We start from the raw sequence: 20,573 nt of genomic DNA on the forward strand, positions 1-20,573 counted from the left end.
TCATGCAGCAAATCTGGACGCTTAATTCTATGGCATCCAGTATGTCTTTTCATTCCAACAGAGCTAGTAGGTTCAGTGGGTACCTTTGAAAGCACATCAGCAGCCATTCTTGCTTAGGAGACTTCTGCATTTTACTTTTTTCCTTTTGAATAAAAAGCCTAAACTTGAATTGATTTTTCATATGCAAAATAGCAAACTGAACAAGTGTGATCTGTGTAACTTGTGCTGTAAAGAGAGGTTGTTTAAACTTAAATCAGCAGCAGCATGCAAGAGCGTCCCACATTCTGACATGGTCTAGTATGTGTCCGTTTCTAGATCTCTAAAATCTGTTGACTAGTTCTGGTTCTGTCAGCACTCCTAGATTTGTCCGACTGGTGACTAAATTACAAGTACTGTAATAAATACAGTTTTCTGTATGTGTTTTGGGCACCTTTTTTACAAAAACTTACATAAAGTGTAACTCTGTAACAATTAGCAGAATCTAGTAAAGATCTGGAAGTGGCTTTTGATCTGAACATGAAGATTTCAGTATCTTGATGCCATTAAATATTTCTAGTTTTAAGCAATGTTTATGAAGATGACAGCTTTCTGGAACTGTTTGCACTGCAGTTTTACAAAAAAAGAAAGTAAATTGTTGTAGGCAAAAATCACTCAAACTTCAAATTTCATATAAAATGTGGGGAAAAGAGGAAATAAGACTACAGAGGGCCTGCATCTAATAAAAAATCCCTCTCATCTCTGCAGAGTTGCTGTAACTTATTAAACCCTGTTCCTTAATGTGTATCACGTATATACATAGATGTCGGTACCTGAACGTTTGTATAGTTCCAAGTTGTGTATACTGGGGCACTTTTTCATTTCCACTAGGTTGTTGCAAATTTTCATTGTTCCATTTTACTAGGTAGCTTGCTGTCATTATACTTCATGTCATTCACCAGGTACAAGCTTCCAAAAGCTGTGATGATGGTGTTGTTGGTTTACATATTGTATATATAATATTTTAATATGTATTTTTACCTTCTGAGCCTTTTTAAGGAGAAATACTTGGTTTTTTCCCTACTTATCTTTAAGATAGGTGAAGTAAGTATCTTTATATGAACAAACGTTTTTGATATTCATTGTTACGCAAATTGCCTTGAATATAAAATTACTATAAATCACTTTTTGTAGAAACTGATGAACTGGCTCATTAGCACAGTATTTCCATAACTTGCTATACAGAGAAGAATTTCCTTCTCAGTATTTTAGGCAAAGGTAAAATGACAAAATGAGCTTTTACTGACAAATTTTGAATCCCAAAATTTGAAATGACATTTGAAATGTCTTGGTTTTACTTAACATATTTAGGTGTATATCTACAGGGATGGACATAAGAAAGCCAAAAAGAGAGTTAAGAACAGTCTTACGACAGTGGGTTGTATATAAGGATTCTGCCCATAGGTAAAAGTATTACTGAGAACTTGTAATTTTACGTAACTGGTTAGATTAATTCTGCTTTTGTGCAACATGGAAGTCTTAAATACAATTTCTGTTCAAAATAGACACGTTACCATACAAGAATCTGCAGTGCCAAATGATACTGAAAATTCCTGTGATTGGGTGCTGAAAGGTAAGAGTCTTTGGACTTCTATTTTGGATTTCTACTTTCCACATACAATGAGTACTTGTCAGTTCAGTAATATCTTTTTATTGTAAAAGCAATTTGTTTCCTAATGCATACAAAATGGATGTCTTTTGAAAGGATACAAACCTGAGACTTACAGGGAACATCATCTTCTCTGTGGTACTTGTCTGTTCACATTACTAGGAGTTTTAGGGGGTGGTTGGTTGTGGGGTTTTTGACATCTCTAATACTTTAGACAAGGAATTCTATTAGTTGATGAGATGATAGTAAGACACTTAGTACTGTGATACTGCTATGGAGTCTGACTCATAATCTCACTTGGTTGTTCTCTTTTGTTCAACAGACAGAATTTTATAATAGGTTTTTTTCCCAGGTTGTACTTTCAGGTTTTGTGTGTGCTGTGCTCATTCCTCTGACAAACTATTTTCCTTTTTAAGAATGCTTGTGGTTTTTAGATAAGGATACTTCTGACTTAGTGATTTTTTCTTCTGATTTTAAGCAGAACAGTCCAACTAGACAGCATCTGAATGTAATTTGTTTTGTTTTCTACAGCTTGCATACAGACCTACTATGCAAGGTATGTCTGATGTGGAAGTTTCTCCTAGATAGGTTGGAGGAACAGGATTCTGACTTTGAACAGAAGCCCTGTACTGACACACTGGTGAAGGCACAGAGTGCTGTGTCTGGCTTTGAAGGGTCATGGTGTTTCCCTTTCTGGTGCCTGGCACTCTGCCATTATATATTGATTTTCCTGCAGGCTGGTGAAGTGTCTGACACTACCTCTTGTGCTGTTTTCTCATATTAATGTATTACGTTTGTGTAGAAAGAGTGAGTGGTTTGGGCAGATGTAGCTTCCTGGAGAAAAAGGAGTGACTAGTGACTATTTGGGGGAAAGAAAGTTTCAGGCTTCAGTGATTAGAAGGCAAAATAAAAGTTAATCAGGGTTTAAGACCTCAGACACCAAGAAATAGACACAAGTTCCCTGAGGAGGAGTAGGGAGGAAGTACACAGTTAGGCCTTTGGTGATACAAAGAACCAGAGGGGCCTGTGCCATGGCATCTGCAGTACTGAGGTGATTGAAACCAAACCTGGGAGCAAGTCGGTCCTGAACTATTTAGTGACTTCTGCGCTTTTTTAGACTGTTTGTTGGTTTACTTCATGTTCTAACGAAGTTTGAGGCTAAAAGTCTTTGGGTCTTTTTGTCATGCTTAAAGAAAAAGTTTAAGTAGGTCCTTCTTCCCAGATGTGAGAAATTTAGGATCACACCACACTTATATTAATATGCATACGGTAACTTGTGTTTGATCTATGACTTTTTAAAGACCTGTACAGAGCAAAAGAAAGGAGCTTGGTTTCGCTGAGTACTGACAATTTATGTATTTATTTAGAAATACATATTACTGCTTTGGTGTCTTGTGTTATGTAGTGAGTTTATGCCTGCTTGTCTCAGTGGTTTCACACTCTAGGAAGGGCAACAAATACTACAATTAATGTATTCTGGATGATGTCAATCCTCTTCATCTTCCAGGTGGAAATCTTATGTACGTTGTCTTCACACAGATGTGTCTTGTACTGATGATCATACAGAGACCAGTGACTAGAAGATAAAAAGCCTTTCCAATAATAATCTGATTATTTCTTCCTGTATCTGGACAGCACAGTGCAGTTGAAATTCGTTCATGTGATCTGATGAAATAATGAATTTCTCTTCTATGCTGAGCTCTTCTATTGTACATAAATAGCTGCTTCAGAAAGCTCTAGTCAGGTGTTCTGTTCATTTCCTGTGACATCTGCAAAAGGTGCTGAAACTTCCTGACACTGAATTCTCATTGAGTTTACTGTACTACAGGAATTTGGAGTTTCTCAGAGCTGTCTATATTTAGTTCGGGTTGCATCATGTTATGATTAGCATATCCCCTTCTCCAGCAAAGACTTAAGTCTTTATTTGCTTAGCAAATTACTGTACATATCTTTTGCTGTGTTTTAATAACAAAGCTTAACTGAATTTATTTCTAAAATACTGAATTCAGTACAATATAAATAAACCTGTTGTACCGTTCTACAGGAACTATTACAGAACATACAGCTTTGATAGAATTTTAATTGCAGATTCGGTTTAATATTTATTTGAAATAGTTTGTGCTTTAAAGGTGAAGTAATTTTACATATAAATTTCACATTTAGGAAGTTCTAGGAGTTCTTTAATGTCATCAGTATTAAGGCTTTGTAATATTTAGGAAATAAAAGCTTTGTTGTCTTGTAGCATGGAAAGCACGTAAAGTAGTGTTTATACATTTTCAGCAATAGATATTAAACCCCACAACTCCTCCAGAGAAAGCAGTCCTTTGGGAGGTGTTACTGAGGACTTTCTTGAAGATGGGCAACTGAGAGAACTAGATGAACTTCTAAAGAGTTATGACATGGATGAAAAGGTACTGAGAAATCATGCTTCCTGTCACTAAATAGTTTAAGAAATGATAGTCCATGTAATTGGATAATTTTGATTACTAATGCTGTTTTATCAACAATTTTTTTTATTTCCTATAGTAAAAAGAATATTAGTGTTTCATAGATTACTGTGCTATTGACAATGTAAGTTTTGCTTGACAGAACATATTTCTTTTAACTTGTCACCAATAATTCTTCTTCACATTTGAAATGAAACAAGATATTGTTATATCAGTTGTTGCAGTAATGCTGTATTACCAACTGCATGAAAATTACCATTCCAGTGAACACCTAAGAGTACTACTGTGCATATGTGACATTTTTACATAACATACTTAGTTTTAAAAGTTGATGTTAAATGCTTCTCACTACACAGTCTCATAAGGATAGGGTGGTATTGGAAAGCTGGGGAGCTGTGCAGTCGTCTGATGAGGATCATTCTGTGGCTCATTACTTGGGCAGAAGGGCCATTACATTAACATACTGTCTTCGTGACAGTTCAGAGGGAACATTAAGCCATTTCTTTGCTCACTGACTTTATCTGACCTTTCTGCTCTCTCTGTCCTCTTTCCTCTAGATAGTAAGTCTAGGTCTTTTAAGACTTGCTGAAGTATTATACTATTTACGTCTTTGATAATGGATTGGAATATACATCTCACTGCCACTCAGACATAGCTGCTGATAGCATTTAGTGTTTTCCACTACTTCAAGAGTGGATAATGGTTTTAACTGGATAAGTTAAACTGTAAAATTCACATGGCTAAAAGCTGGTAAGTAATTGATAAGGTAATCAAACGGTAGGGAATTAATTTCCCTCTCAAAATCATTACTGAAAAGCAGAATAGAAATATTCCCTTCAGCAAATGGAATTGGGGCTGCTAACATCTGATTCACAAAGTGAACAGTGCCGTTTTGTTCCCTGACCTCTTAGAGAGGGTAAAAGGGTCTGTCAAATATTATAGGTTACTAGCGGTGTAGTACTTGTTGCAATATTGCCAGATCAGTCCCAGCTGGGCTACTTCCTGGTGTCCTAATGTTTGCTTTTCTGTACTGTGCAACAGTAAATATGTACAACTAATCTCACCCAAACCTCAAGTGTAACCAAACTTAAGCCACAAAATACATGCTACAGCCCTAAACCCATTCCTGTATATGGGTGGAAAACTAGCTGTGCTGACCAGGAGAGGGGATGGAATGGCAGAACATTTGTTGCAAGTATTTTAGCTTTTGGGGTGATTTTTGGTGTTGGGGTTTTTTTGTTGGCTTTTCCAACTAATAGTGCTGTGAGAAGGACAAAAACTAACCATGAAGAAAACCCTAAAAATATTTGGGGAACTAGTAAAATGAAGTTTGGAAATCCGATGAGAGCATATCCATGTCTAACTCTTTGGCTGTCATGAACTACGCATGAAATAACGTGTAGTTTAAGTTGCTTCATGAATAATGGACAAAACAAAGCCAGGATTCCATGACTTTGTTCTATATCAGTCCTTTCAGATTCTCATCCCTAAAAATGTTAGGTGCTGTCCTTTTTCTCCCTATCTGTGGGTATTTTTTTACCTATTCACCATGGTCCACAGCTGAGCAAAAGCCTTAGATTTCTCCTCAGTACAGCTTTACATTTTCGTTAAACAATGGAATGGCTTTTGTGGGTTTCTACACATCTGTCAGATGCAGTTAAAATTGGGCAGTGGGCCTAAAAATTGCTGAGATTATCAGTGGGAGCAAAGAGAAGTGAAGACAATCATATCACCTTTCTTCGAATTAAAAATCTCAATTTTAAAGATAACAGAGTATAATGGCAGTGTGTCCATTTTAAAAGATGGTGTAAGAGTAACCCTACAGTCCAAATTACAGTTTTTACAGTCAAGACTATATTATCACACCTTCTAACCATCACTAACAGTTTAAAGTCTGTACTGTAAAGCATAAAAGGCTTAGTAGTGCTTTGCTGTATCTGAAAGTACATTTTAAATATCTTCACAGTTCAGGTTTGGAGATGGAGTGCCTGATGTTAAACAAGAAAAAACGTGCGAAGCTGAAAAAAGGTATGTATACTGTGTCGTTCATGTAACCTATGATATTGCCCAGTTACTGTACAAATGAAGTGTGATGTTTTTTCAGAAACACCATCGGCATTTTAACTGAATTTTTCTGTGTTATTGTGACTATGTGATGAAGAAAATAAATACGTGAAATAATATAATTTCATTGTGTAAAGTAAAAGACAAGTATAGTCATAGCCTGACAGGACAACAGAGGTTATGTTGTCCTCTGGCTGGTGACGAAATATATGCCAGTGTCTTACCTTGGCATCTCAATGTGGGTATAGCATAAGATATGTTTCCAGCCACAATAGCACTTACCAGAACTTAAAAAAAAAAAAAAATCTATTAAACTTTCAACTTTCTTTTCTGTCTCTTGGGACTTTTTAAAGTGATGAAAGAATTGAAAGATGTCATTCAAATTCAGGCTGACAAATACTTGAACAGCAGTAGAAGGCGGCAGTTAAAAACATGGCATGTGGAGTTAAGCATGTGCTTTACTGTTCTGCAAGCTTGAAGCTGTGCTTACGGAGTTTATTGTACATACGACTTAAAGTGTCAGACTAAGAAACTTCCATTCAACATCAGCCCAAAAATGAAGCAGAATAAGGCTTCATAGAAAAACTGATGCAATATTTAAGAATTAGAAGAGAAATAACAGGTATTTCAGAGTCATTTTCACAATAAACAAGAAATCTTAACTGGCATAGCAGAGTATTGCTTTTTCCAGCACCAGTCACAATTCTGTGACAGACTTGAAGTGTACCAGAACTCTGGTAAATGGGGAATATTGCGTCTTTCCATTAATCCGCTAGAGAGCTCCAAGCTCCTCCTTCTGGTAAAATACCCATTTAAATTTATTTTAGTAGCATAAATAGTTCTTTATGCTATAGACTGAGTAGATTATGCTGCATAAAACATGTCTGTGCAAGTGATACTGCATTACTTCCTTAGTTGAAATGCAGCACACTCTGCAGCTAGAGAAGAGGCATTTATTCGGAGTCAAACTATTTTCTCTAGTTTTACTCAAAAAAAGTTTGAATTAGAAAACAAGTTTACTCAATGCAAAGTTTCATCTAGAAGAAAACATAGTTACTGTTGTTATTTAGCAAACTCTGCTTCTAGTGATGCTGTTACTTAAAAAAAGAAATTGATTGTAGAGCTATATAGTTTACAGTTCCGGGCAAAATTGTGTGTAGTTTCATGTCTAGATTAAAAAGAGAACTGAGATTGTTATCCTGAACATAAGATGCTATGAAAATCCTGTCGTGTCAGATCTGAGGCTGGCATTACGAGGAAGCATAAAAAAAAATTTACATGGTAACTTGAAAATTTTGAGTAATTAGATCTGCAGATTTTTTTTCCTCTGGAGGTCAATACAATACATTGACTAGAATAAAAATAAAGATTCATATTAAAGAATTTGGGTTTATTAGATAGAAGTTGTTCTTCTCTGCCATAGCATTCTTATTTTAAACTGTATTAAAATCAGCCTGCAGTTTAGGAAATATTTGAATTATCATGGCTATGAGAAGTATTAAATAGCTAGAATGTGCCCCTCATAGGGGATAGCAAGTCTGTTTTTGTCTCCAAACAGCAAGCAGGCTCAAATGTCCTTTGTACTGAACCTAGATTCTTAATTGAAGCAGAGAAGGAAAGAAGAGCTCATGAAAGGGTTGGATTTTTTTCCTGGGGCTTTATTTGCAAATAAGAAAGAGATCACTAAGTGTTTTGCTACCAATATTTGTAACTTATTGTGGAAAACATCACAGTTTAATAGTTTAATTACCTGGAAAGTACATATTTGGAAATAGTTAAAGGCAGAAGTGTCTTTAATTGGAGTTCCCTTTAATATCACCTAAGTCTTCTGCCGAGTAGAGTCAGGTATTAGGAAAGAACACAGTTGGTTCTTCAAATGTGATTTCAAAAGCCTTGTGGATTACTTCCTTGGCAGATATTACATAAAAGATTACTGAAAAGTAGATGCTTCTTCAGAGGAGACAGAAATCATCTCAGTCTTCCTGTCAGCATACTGAAAAAATACAGAAGTGATTCACGGCTGCCTTTTCTACTTATTATTGAATTTCATATAGTTACACTTCAGAAGAGAATAATCTCAGCTAAGATCATAATCACATTGGACCAGGCAATGAGAGTAACGAAAGTAAAGTTGTTGGGACTACTGGCTATTTAAATTTACAGCAAGTTTTTAAGTGTTGTATAAATTGTTGAAGAAATTCTCATCTTCTATACACTTAATCCCCTTTTTTAGGCATTTAGTATATGGGAGAAGCACCTGTTTGATTTGGTTAAACAAATTTTTGTTTTTTTAATACTCAACAGTGACTGTAAATACAAAGATCTTGTGAACTATGAGTTGCTGTCAGGATTGCCATTGCATCCCCCGAAAGTAAATGTCCTCAGTGAAGCTACAGTGATGAAACCCCGGACAAATGGTATCATGTGCTCTATTGGTGAACCCTCCAGAACTTATTTTTACATGTGTTTTGTTTACCTACGAAATCTTAGGGAATTTATTAAAATACTGCTGCTATTTGTTTAGTTTGCATATAGAGAAGCAAAAATGCAAGCTCTCATATGATAGGTTAGTGAGGTTGATTGAGTTGGGTTGGGTTTTTTAGTAGAATCCTATTTGGTAGGGTCAAAGAGCAATTGTTCTGTCTTGGTATTTATGGTTTTCAGATACTTTAACAGTGCAGCAATGCCTGCACTCTTAGTATTTTGACACATTGTGTTTGAGCCATGTTATTGGCAAGTAACTTTTTTTTCTTTATTTGCGGTCAGAGAATGTGATTGTAGATTTTCTTGGTTGGTTGTTATCTGTCAGCAAAACTTGGCTAAGGGATTTTCCCATCTTGCCGGAGGTCAGAACTTGTTTATGCTAATTCAAATGTTTGTGAGGCATTCGCTAGACTGGATCAAGGAAATGATCTAGATTTAATAAGCAGCACTTCATTTTGACCCGGTATATTTCACATCCGGGACAGGTACCTCTTAAGTGTCTCTGCCGCCAGAGAAATCAGAACGCAATGGAACTGTAGTCAAAGTTTGCTTTTCTTTTTCTCTGCACACAGTAACTCTGACATTTAGCCATACGTAAATGCATGGTTTTACTTGGCATACAAGAAGACAGAAAACCAGGAGTTGATTACTTAATGGATAGATGTTGCATTCCATTTCTTTGCAACAGCTGTTTTGGGAATTAATGCTTTTAGAATTATTGTTTAATATGGATATTTATAAACATAACTCTCCTGAATTGAGAACAGTGGCAGAGATTCTTGCTTAGTTTCAGATTATACTGCCAGTCTTTATGAAGTTGAAAATTTGAACTTTTATCTTCCATTAACATTATTCATTTGTCAGAGAAAGAAATTTGTTATCAGCAATAATTAAAGTTCTAAAACCAAGTTCTGTGATTAAGAAACCAGGAACTGACACTGGTCTTAAGCTTGATATTGCACTGCTTAAAACATAGGGTATGAAAGGTTTTATTTCAATTCTGGAAAAATAGTTTAAATTTATGGCTAGCGATGTGGGAATGCAAAGATTACTGGTAAAGTGTGTGGAGGGGTTCCTTTTGAAATTAAAATTTTGGGATATTTTTATTCCATTTCTTTTTCTTATCTCTGTAAGTTAGATTAGAAACCTTGGATGAAGTAATGAAGTTTTTAATTTAAATGTGCTTACTCTTGAAGTTTGTGTAAAGTCTTAGTCTTAGGATAATTAAGAGAACTGTAACTTAAATTACTGGCTTTATATTGTATTAGTCAAATTTTCATTAATCATTACTGTGAGTTGAAGGAACTATAAATATAAAGGAAAATGAGATCAATGAGAGTGAATTCAGTATGATTTGTTTTATTATATGATCCATTTATTGCCCTCATCTAAATTTTTAGATTACAGATTTTCAGGAAAAAGTCCTTTAATGCCATTGCAAAATTATGGAGATTGTGAGCCATGGAAGATGGAAAAAAATGCAATTGTGAGTTGTTAAATCCTTAATGATGTATGTTTATGTTTCTCCTCCTCTGAAGATATTATCACTGAGTAAATAAAATTACTGAGAACAAAATCAATAATGAGGGGACAGCTATTCACAGTGGAGCTTTTTTGATTTCTATTTCCAGCTTAAGCAAAATCAAATAATGGTTTTTGCTTTATTGTTTTGTAGAACTGAAAATCAGACAAGGTTTCACAAGGTTTTTCTGTTTAAGACACTATCCATTATGCCAGGCACTAAAAAAGGGTAAATTGATGCCCCAGAATTCTCAAATTGTAATCCAGAGCCATGGAGGAGTCACTTTTCTTCCTCCTCTCTACTTATTGTCAGTCTCATTTAGCAGTTCTTGCATTCTCTCTGTCTGTGGTCTTCAAGACAGATTTTTCTTGTGTTAGACATTAACATGACATGACAAGTGATTGATCTGGTCTGCTTTGAAATGCTGCAATATAGTATAGAGAGGAGGGTTGTTTCAAAGGTTTAATTGTAGATCATGTATTTTTTGCTTTTGTTTATAATTTGTAGGTATTTTGAAATTCATCAAAAAATGAGCATGTTTGCTTTCAAAAATGCTGTTAGTTTTTTTCTGCTTGTTTTTATTTTATTTTGTTTTAGGCTTCTCATTCAGTCCAGCAGATCCTTGATACAATTGAATTGCCCCGTAAATATTGCAGATTTTATTTCATGACTTTGCGTGGGTGTGAAAGAGCAAAATGTTGGTTTTGGCATGTTCCTGAACAAGGAGATGAAAAGGTAAAGAGATTTATTGAAGAAAGGAACAGATTGCAAGCGTGAACACTTTTTAAATACAAAATGACCTTTCCTTTGTTCGTTTATATATGGACAGGGAGTAAATTTCAGAGACTGATGGATCAAAAAACTGTCCAGAAATTCTTCCTCTCAAGGCCTTCTAAAGTTCTTTTTTTTAAAAAAATGGTAGAACTTTGAACTAGTAGGCTTTTTAAGAGAACAGACATCAGCAAAAGAGCCAGAATCAGGCTGTATAGAGTAGTAGAATGGGGAGATTCTGAGACATTTCTATCCCAAGCCTCAGAGACCTGTAAGCAAACCCAGACTTTTTATGTGAAGTCAAAAGCCATCTATGGTGTGTTACTTTTTGCAAGTTTTATGCAACAGGGGCATGTTTGTTTAAAGATGCTGTAATCTCTTTAAATGGTGCAACAATTCTCATAATATTTGCAAGAAAAATACTTTTCCAGTGGTGGGCAAAGTAGATGTGTTTTCAGACCATTTAACACAGAAATTATGAGTCTGTAATACTTCCAAGAACTGTGCAAGGCAAGCTAATTGTGCTGTCACGTAATAAGATTCTGGAATTGGCTGTATGAAACCAAGACTTAGGTGATTCTGTAAGTTACTTGAAAGCAAAGAAACCCTAAACATTAAAACAAAGACAAATGCCTAAACTTGTCCTCATCAGGTCTTACAAGATTTATTTCTTATCTGCCATCTTACTGGTACAAGTACAATTTTATCATTGGCGTCAGTAACTAAGAAATTACAGAATCAAAATGTGAAAAATAACTTGTGGTGAACCTGTTAGACATAAATATTGAATAAAAATTTTTAAAAGGTGGCATCTAGGGAGCTCATCCATCTCCTCGATATCTTAAATATACTGTCTGAACTATTAAAATACAACAGTGTAATTTGGGTTTATTTTTCTTAATGTTTTCTCTTTTCCTTTTTATGTCTCAAAAAGCTGTGGTGTTTTTTTTTCTAATGCTTTGTTAACCCTTTGAAGATATGTATGACGGCTTAAAAGTACTAAGATTATTTGAGAGTAATTTTGCATGGGACATTTTCCCTTTTCCTCAATTCTGAAATATCTTTGGCAGGCTGCAGTGAGTATCAGTAATTTTCAGCTAGTTTGTATGAATTACCGTGATTTGTAGTGCTTCATTATATACAGACACATTAAAAAATTAAATTATTTGCCTAAAACTATTAAAAATCCATTCAATTTTACTTTAATTTTGGTGCAGCACTCCAGCACACTTACTGTTCTGCCCACCAAACCTAGCCTTACTTTCTTGGTAGTCTGGAAGTATACTCTGAGTTTTGTTTGTTTGTGTATGTATCTAGCTTTTTTAACTGTCCATTTAAAAATTATAATAGGCCAAGCACCTCATGGTGGCACCAAAGTACATAAATGGAAGACAGGTAAAGCAGCAACAAAGTCATCTAGTCAAATAAAGGGGAAATAAATCTCTTTGGAAACTGTTATGCAGACTGATGGTCCACTTGCTTACTGCTATATTTTCATTGATGATTGTTACCAGAATCTTTGAAGAGAAATACCTTTCCCCATAATGGATATTCCTTCCTTTTCATTATCTAACTGGTTGATGCTTTAAGGCATAACTTACTAGGATTTAACACTCTTCATGGTTGTCATTGAGCACCGAAGTGATTTAATTCATAAAAACATCATTTTTTATGAAAAATCAGCATACTCTTGAGCTCAGCAAGTTCTACAAGTTACCAGTTTTTATTTTTTTTTAAAAGATGCCTTTGATTTCAGACAGTGAAATCTCTTTTGTGTTAGGTAAAGTAAACAAAATATTAAGACTGTTTTAAATACTCCCCAAAGTTTTTAAAGGGGGGGAAGGATCTTAACAATGTGTATCAGTATCTGATGGGGAGGAAGGGGAGGGCGGTAAAGAAGATGAAGCTGAACTCTTCTCAGTGGTGCTCAGTGAAAGGACAAGAGAAAGTGGGTATGAATTTAAATTAAAGGAAATTCAGTTTGGCTTGAATGGCACTTCAGACTGTAGCACAGATAATAATTGCACAGTTAAATAAGTGGTTTGAAAACATATCTTTATGCAAACTGTATTTCTCTGATTTTATTTTAGCTTTGTGCACCTCATTCATTAACTTTTTTGGACTCATATCCACTAAATAAATGTTTGCTTTTTGTGACTTCTTACTCTTTTTTCCTTGATCCTATGAACCTCTAACTGGAAACAAACAAGATCTAAAATAGGAAGTTTTCTGTCTTCATTAATGTCATCTTGCAACTTCAGTGCCTTGTGTGAATGCTTCTGTTGTGGTTTTTTTGTGGGTGTTTTTTTTAAATCTGGCTTCCTAAAGAAATGAGACTTGAAGTTGCACTGTCCTTTTATTACTGTGCTTACCGCCTTTATATAATTTTTGAACTTGTTGGTCAGTTTCAACCACATTTACTGTGGGTGGCCATGGGATTCATAAACACTCAAGGACGCCCCACTGTTCATAAACAGACTCTTGTAAAAGGGATCCTAGTTTTGATCTCACTGAGCTAAGGGCTGCAGCATGGGGTTTTCCCCCTTAGTAAACATCAGAGTGCACACTAACTGGGAGATGAAGGATTTCATAAATTGTGGTGTTTGTTCTTCTAATTTAAGCACCTCTGTGTTACTGTAGTAGAACTGTGTTTTACTGGGCATTTGGTTGCTTGTATACAGATACACAGCCCTTTGTTATGCTTTTTTAAATTGTCATGTTAAATGAGTTGTGGAATCAACTGATAGGTGACAGAATAGTGTGATGTATACTACCTTTTGAAAATGGGAATTGTCTCTTTCGTGTACCTTCATTCAAAATCTATTATGGTTAACTCAAAATTTAGAGATTCTCACATTTTACATGGTCTGTAGGTTCAGTTAACACCTTTTAAAATTGAAACAACTAAATCAACTGAAGCCTCCTAGAAGCTGTAAATGAGTAACACATTTAGTTTCCTTTATGAATGTAACGTAATGTGTCCCATGATTAAATACTACTACAACTGGATTTTCCGAGCAATTTCACTAATACTTGGAACAGTCAGAGCTCCAGATGCAATCTTGGCTTTTTTTGGGAGTCAGTCCAAAGAAGGAGGAAAACAGATTCCGAAAGAAAGCAAACTAATTTACATGCCGTAAGCATGTGCTAAAGTTTGTTTTGGAAATGCCCTCAGCCACCTGGGATTGTAGATTTGGATTAAATGAGTTAACCCATTGCCAAGTGACACTGCATGTAAATGATCAAAGACTCTACATGATTTTCTGAAAGGTCTGTCTTAGACTGTAGTTCAACAACGTTATGACACTGTTTCAAAATAAAACCAATAAGCTTTATTTATATTCAGCAAGCTTACGTGTACAATTTCTCCGTTCTTTGACTTGATGATCTGAACAGGTTAATGGTTTTAAAAAAAGAAACATGTCTTGGCCACAAGCCAGTATCTTCTTTAATGATAATTCATTTGCTGTGTAACAAACTCCATGAGTGGATCCTGTTGAATTTTGAAGTTAATGTAAAAATAAACCCAACTCAATTCTGTAATTACGTGACTACTAATTTAGGGTGTTTTCTATCTCTTGATTTTTCATTTTTTCACAAAGTAGTATTAAATATGACCCATTTACATTGTGTGCAGAAAGACTGTAAATGTTCTAGAAGTGTCAAAGGGTGTCTGAAAGGGTGGGTGTTTTTTTCCCTAACTTGGAATTCTAAGAGTTAATATCAGTAGTCTTTATTTCTTCATCTACAGAGATGGAGCAAAATGTGTAAGTATTACAAAGCTGGCAGCTTAAGATGTTAAGATAAGAATGTTCCAATACCAAATAACATCTTAAAATAACTAAGTGTGGAATTTATTTTTTTTTAATCAAGTGGGTCTGGGGTGCAATGGTTCATTAAATCAAGTTAGTTCTCAGTTTTTTCTTCTGTGTCCTTATAAGTAATTCTTTGTGATGGTCAGTGTTACCAACTTCATTTCTAGATTATTTTTTTACTTCTTAGTTGGTACATTCATGTAATTTTTGTTTATCATATTTTCACTTTCACCTTTTTGCTTCCCTTTCTGTGTTTGTTGACAGCCATGTTTATACTAATTCCAAAGTAACTATATCTTCAGATTCTTTTTTCTGTTTGCTATGAGTATGTACCCACACATGCATGCAGTTGTCCCAGCAGCTCCTTTCCCAAATGTTTCATCTACGTTATTTTTCTGTTTGATTTGCTGTCCTTTTGACAGTGCCTTTGCCTAGAGAGCCAGTTACCTTCTTACATTGTTTGTCAGTATGTATGGGTTAAATAGAAGCAATGTAAATCTTATTTCCTTATAGAACTCATGTTTGTGGGTACTTCTTTTGTTTGGCATAAACTGAGGTAACATTTTACTATGGATTTTATTTTTTTCCTCTTTTTCTAGATTTGCATGGCAATACTTAGGACATACATTAGTATCAAAGAATCAGGCCTTCTAAAACGTGCAGGTATGATAGTAGTGGCTTTTGATGTACCTTTGATACTTAGCTTATTTAAAGCAAAATAAATAGGTTGTCAGGAGAGAAATGGGTGCCACTTTTAAGAAGTCCTGAGTTCGAAGGAATACATCCAATCCCATGTGTTTTCATGTTCCAGTTTCCCATTGAGGCTAGGTATTTAGATACACAGTTATCTCAGGAGGTTGTTACAAATCTTACTTCCACAGAAAATGAACTTGGCCTGAATGGAACTAGACTTGAGAGTAGAAATGAGTAAGTGAGACAGGGGGAAGGTTTAACATAACCAAAATTTTGTTAAGGCACTTTTGAACACCCTGGCCAAACATCACAAATCCAAAAACTTCAGAATTAAGCTCTTGAAATGAAGTGCTGTTAAAGCACCCAAACAGCTTTAGTCCTTTCACATTACCATGTTTGCAAACAATTATGGTTAACACACTTTAGGGACTGTAGTTGATCAGATCCATCTGAGCTTTTGAGTTCAGTCTGGAAGAGCTGTGGACAGTCATTCCTTTTGTACCTGTCCTGAGCAGTCTTAAGTTTTTGCAAGCTGACTAGAGTGTAGCACAATGTGAGCGTGGCATCCAGTTGCACCCTGTGTAGTAACATTCCCATGCTAAAATCCTGAGCATTATAATGCAGATAACGCTGGGTACCCACAGGCTACGGTACGTGTCTGTCAAGGTTGGCACTGGAACAGGTTGTAAGACCATCCACCATCATAACACTGCATTCCGCTTCCTAGAGCTTCGTGTCTGGAAAGGCCTTACTACCTTGATGTGCTTATGAAATCTAACCCGGTTTTGTGCATTTTTCTTGCGCTGCGCCAAATCAGCTAAACTTTCTTGAAACCTGTAAGGCTTATGGTGTTCAGCTCAATCACAAGTCAGTCAGGGTCTAGTAAGGTCAATACTGTATTCAAACTGGATCCTTTTACCCATTTTTCTCCATATCCCTGTCCCATAATATCCTGGATAATTAAGGGTTGCTACACTGCATTTAAAATTTAAGGAAATAACTTGTCTAAACAGTTAGCATCACTTACCCCAAAGTGAAATTAATATAATTGCTTTTTCAGTCCAAATATTTGTGAAATATTACAGAGAAGTTACTCCTGGTGTGGATTTTGCTTCTCAAGTGCTGAATGATCTTCTCATTTCTTTGCTCGAGAACTCTTTGTTGCGGGAAGTATTTCAGATATTGAATGTAACTGTACAAATCAATACACTGGTAGGTGACCTTGTTATATTTTTGTAAATCTTTGATCCATGTTTTCTTAGTTTTTTAAGTACTATGCCATTTGTAGTAATATTAATCTGGTACTCAAACTTGGGGGGGAAAAAAGCAATTCAAAAGTTACTATTATAAAACTTCTAAGCTTTCTAATTGAACAGAGTTGCAAAACTGATTGTGCTTTTCTGTCTAAATTAGCCATCTGTAGATGTTCTTCTGAAAGTTTTTGAGCATGTGGCCTCTTTGAATATTACAGATGCTGTGCCTCCATTAATCAGTACCTTTCATAAGGTATGAGTTTGATTTTACTGCTGCTTACTCATCGGAATTTCTGAAATACCTTGCCTGTTTTAAAACTCAAACATATCACTTTAATATTCAGTAGTATTTTTTAAAAGTTGTATTGTGACTAGCTGAATTTGTGGTACGGGTTTCCACTTATCCCTTATTTTTTGACTGAGATTCATTGTGATACGCTTTTCCCACTGTTGTTTGCCACTTGCCTCTGGAAATACGTAAGTGATCACAACTTTTTGTATGCTTACTTGTCTTCCCCCTGTTTGTTATTACAGCTCATTGATGCTGGTATGTTCCTTGAGTTTGAACATTTTGACCATATTATTAAGTTCCTTCACCAATTGCAAGTTTCCAGTCAGGAAATAAATATTGTTTTGAACATAAAATCCAGGTATGTCTTTAAGGAGCTATTTTGTAATTATATCTGTCTAGTTCCTGCTTCAGGTTCTATTTTTATACATTTATGTAAAAACTTTAAAAGGCAATTAGAAAATGCAAATTTAGTGTTTTGGATGAAAATACTATCATATCATGCCTAATTGTATTTTAAAGTACTGCCAATCTGCTGTGCTTCAAAGATCAAGGATTGTTAAGTCGAAACTTAGATTCTGACCGCAGCTATGATTAGTTTTTTCCATATCGATCATTGTTGTACAGTCTGTTCCCAGCTGTGCTACAGCTTTATATAACTGTAGTCAAATTAGAAACACCGTGGTTTAATGTATCATTCAGGCCTGCATAAGCAAACAGTACTTCTGCAACAACCCTTCTAGGCAATAAGAGGATTAGTTATAATCTGAAGTAGTTTTCTAGTTTCGTTTACTGTGCAACTGCATAAACACTTGTGCCAACAACAACTAGAGAGGAGGGTAATTTTTTAAGTACTGCTGGATTATGCTGGGCAAAATGCGAAATCACATCCCAAATCTGTTCCAAAACTGTTGATGTCTCCTGCTCACTTGCACAAGATTGTGATCGTTTTGTTTTTTTTTGTATCACATGCATCATACATGCACACACAAGTTGAGAAACTATATTTGCGATTCGTAAAGCAACCTTTGATTCTTAGAGGAAACCAAACATGCAGCATCTGCTGTGTGAAAACAACCCATCACTGTTTCAAGTGAAAGCACTGTAGAAATTTTTTTGCTGCTTTTCATACTTTTCCCATAGCATACCTTTCAGCCACAGATCTCAGTGTCTTACCAGTGCAACTTGCCACACATGTTGGAGGTAATTTTTATCACTTTTCAGATCAGGAATCTGGTTCACAAAGGAATGACCCCTCCCAGGTTGCCTCAGTGTGTATGTGTTTTCAGCACAAACTGAGAAACAGTCTGTATCTATGAAGACTGAGCAGCTGTGCTACTTCAGCTACATGCGTTAGTTCATTCATGTGCAGGTTATGTATCTTTACATGATAGCATCACACTGGGTAGATACACCTGTTGTTTCAGTGGTGGCATCAGAATAAAGTATTATGCACCCAGATGTTTGAAGCTGAACAGCACTTTCTTTCATGTAGTTAACTTTTTTTTTTTAACCTTTTTGTCAGAAATACACACCATACAGTTCTGCATTTACTTAACGGATTGCAAGTCTTATTCATACCTTTTCAGTTACACTTCTACTGAGACAAGGGAATATTTTCTGTGAAAATAACTGCTCAATTATTTGCTTAATAAATGTACTGACTTACCTTGGCATGTTTGTTTTCGTTATCCAGTTTGCATAGTGTGTAGTAAATAGGATCAAAAATCACATCAGTTTTTAGTTCATATATGATAATTTATTGATCACCTTCTGCTAGTGCATAGTTTAGTTCAATAGGATGTGTTAAAATGAAGTGTTAATACTTTTTTCTTATGGAAGATTTCAGGAAAGACATTTTGAAAAGAACTGGCTTTTTGACTTCAACTTGGCAGTGGCTGAAATTCAGGTACAGTATATGCATTCTTCCAGCCTGTTGGAATACTTAAACCACAACTTCTTTTAAACCTACAAGAAATAGCAATTTCTACATAATTTAAAATTAGTGGCCTTTATTGTTAAGTATATTGAGGTTATGATAAAATATTTTTATGGAAAGCCATGTTTGGGAAAGATTAACTTGCAGGGGAAAACTGTCTTTGGCTTTTCTGTGATGTCAGTATTTTAATTTACATACTTGTAGCTTTTATCTTGGTTTTGCATCTAATTCAAAATTTTTATATTTTTAGCAATTATTTCCTATGCTTACATTTGTTGTGCTTGTAATTGGTAGTGATACATCATTCCTCACCAGAAAGTTATTAAATATATTATTTTGCAGATAGACTTCATATCTAGTATAAAAAACAGCACAATTGTAAAAGGCTGTAATTGGCAACACTAAGCAGGTGTTTTAAAGAATAAGAAAATATTATAAAAAAATCTTTAATTGGACACATGCAACTTTCATATTCAAGGGCAGATTACTTATTATATTATAACAATTATAATATAGTTTACATATTATCACATTTAACTGCATAAATCCTGAGACCAAAATTTAAGAAGGGAAGAACCAGGACTGTTTTTTACTCCTTTAACACCAAAGTCATCAATTGATCTGGCGAGCAAAAGACTAATTCATATGGAAAATAACCATCAATTTGGCATGCATCATGGAGAAAAAAGTATTGTAAAATAGTGGATGAATGCCAGTTCTTAAATACAATGAATAAGTTATGAGCTTCCCCAATTGGGGTCATGACATAAATGAAAAAAGGATTTTAATTTCTTGAGGGACAAAAGTGATTAGCAGTCCATGCAAGTTAGGCAACACATAACTGTGCCACATTGAGCATGGAGTTCTTGGCAGTAGCATTTCATTTATGTCTTTTTTCTGGTTTGGGTCTATCCCAGATGTATCTCTTGAATTTCACTGTGTTTTCTCTTTGATGTTCTGGAAGCAGGTTTGCTTATATTTATCCCTTGCCTTCTTTGCAGCATTGCAAGGAAAAAAGTGATTGGACGAAGCTGGGAGCTTTGTATGTTAATGCGAGAACTGGATGTGAACATTTTAATGATCTTCAGAAGTTGTCTTTATGTATTGCTGAAATACTAACCAGAGATTCTGAGACAGACAGACCAGGAGTTCCTTTTTGTGATTTTGCTGATGCAGGTAAAATTAAGATGCAATAAATGCTTTTTGTTCATCCCTATTTGTTGTAGAGTTTTTAAAAGAGATAAAAAAGAAAATTCATATACTGTTTTCTGAATATTACTTAATTTTATATGTTACAATGTTCAGAATTTCTTGAGGTGCAAATACAATCAGTCAAAATGCTCAATAGAACCCTTTTTCTAGTGGAAGTAAAATCAACAGTGCTTACACTTAAAGAAAGTTCTGAAAGAAGGACATTTGAGCATTGTGAAATCAAGCAGAGAAACCAAAATTCGTGGTCTTTTAATAAGAATGTCCTGTTCTCAGGACAAAGGCAAATGTATTAAGTGTTCCCATGTGAAGTGTTACAACTCTTAATAGAATAAATAAACTTTAGATCTGTAAGTACAGCTATACATATATTTTTATATTTCAAAACACATTGAACATGGTTACATCATGTATAACGTTTGAATTTCTGCAAGGGCTTGGC

The 20,573-nt window shown here is 35.1% G+C and overlaps 1 protein-coding gene across 1 annotated transcript in view; it reads left to right on the forward strand.

Annotated features, from left to right (window-relative positions):
• TOPAZ1 (testis and ovary specific TOPAZ 1) overlaps positions 1 to 20,573 on the forward strand; it is a 36,613-nt gene that overhangs the window by 8,159 nt on the left and 7,881 nt on the right. The window contains 12 exon segments of the mRNA XM_074150878.1: positions 1,542 to 1,609; positions 3,926 to 4,056; positions 6,059 to 6,120; positions 8,461 to 8,573; positions 10,041 to 10,126; positions 10,760 to 10,897; positions 15,348 to 15,411; positions 16,502 to 16,653; positions 16,855 to 16,947; positions 17,229 to 17,344; positions 18,826 to 18,892; positions 19,924 to 20,098. Of these exon segments, the coding sequence (XP_074006979.1) occupies positions 1,542 to 1,609; positions 3,926 to 4,056; positions 6,059 to 6,120; positions 8,461 to 8,573; positions 10,041 to 10,126; positions 10,760 to 10,897; positions 15,348 to 15,411; positions 16,502 to 16,653; positions 16,855 to 16,947; positions 17,229 to 17,344; positions 18,826 to 18,892; positions 19,924 to 20,098 (1,265 nt within the window).

The sequence above is a fragment of the Numenius arquata genome, chromosome 7 (assembly GCF_964106895.1).
Source record: "Numenius arquata chromosome 7, bNumArq3.hap1.1, whole genome shotgun sequence".
In the NCBI taxonomy this organism is placed as follows: domain Eukaryota; kingdom Metazoa; phylum Chordata; class Aves; order Charadriiformes; family Scolopacidae; genus Numenius; species Numenius arquata.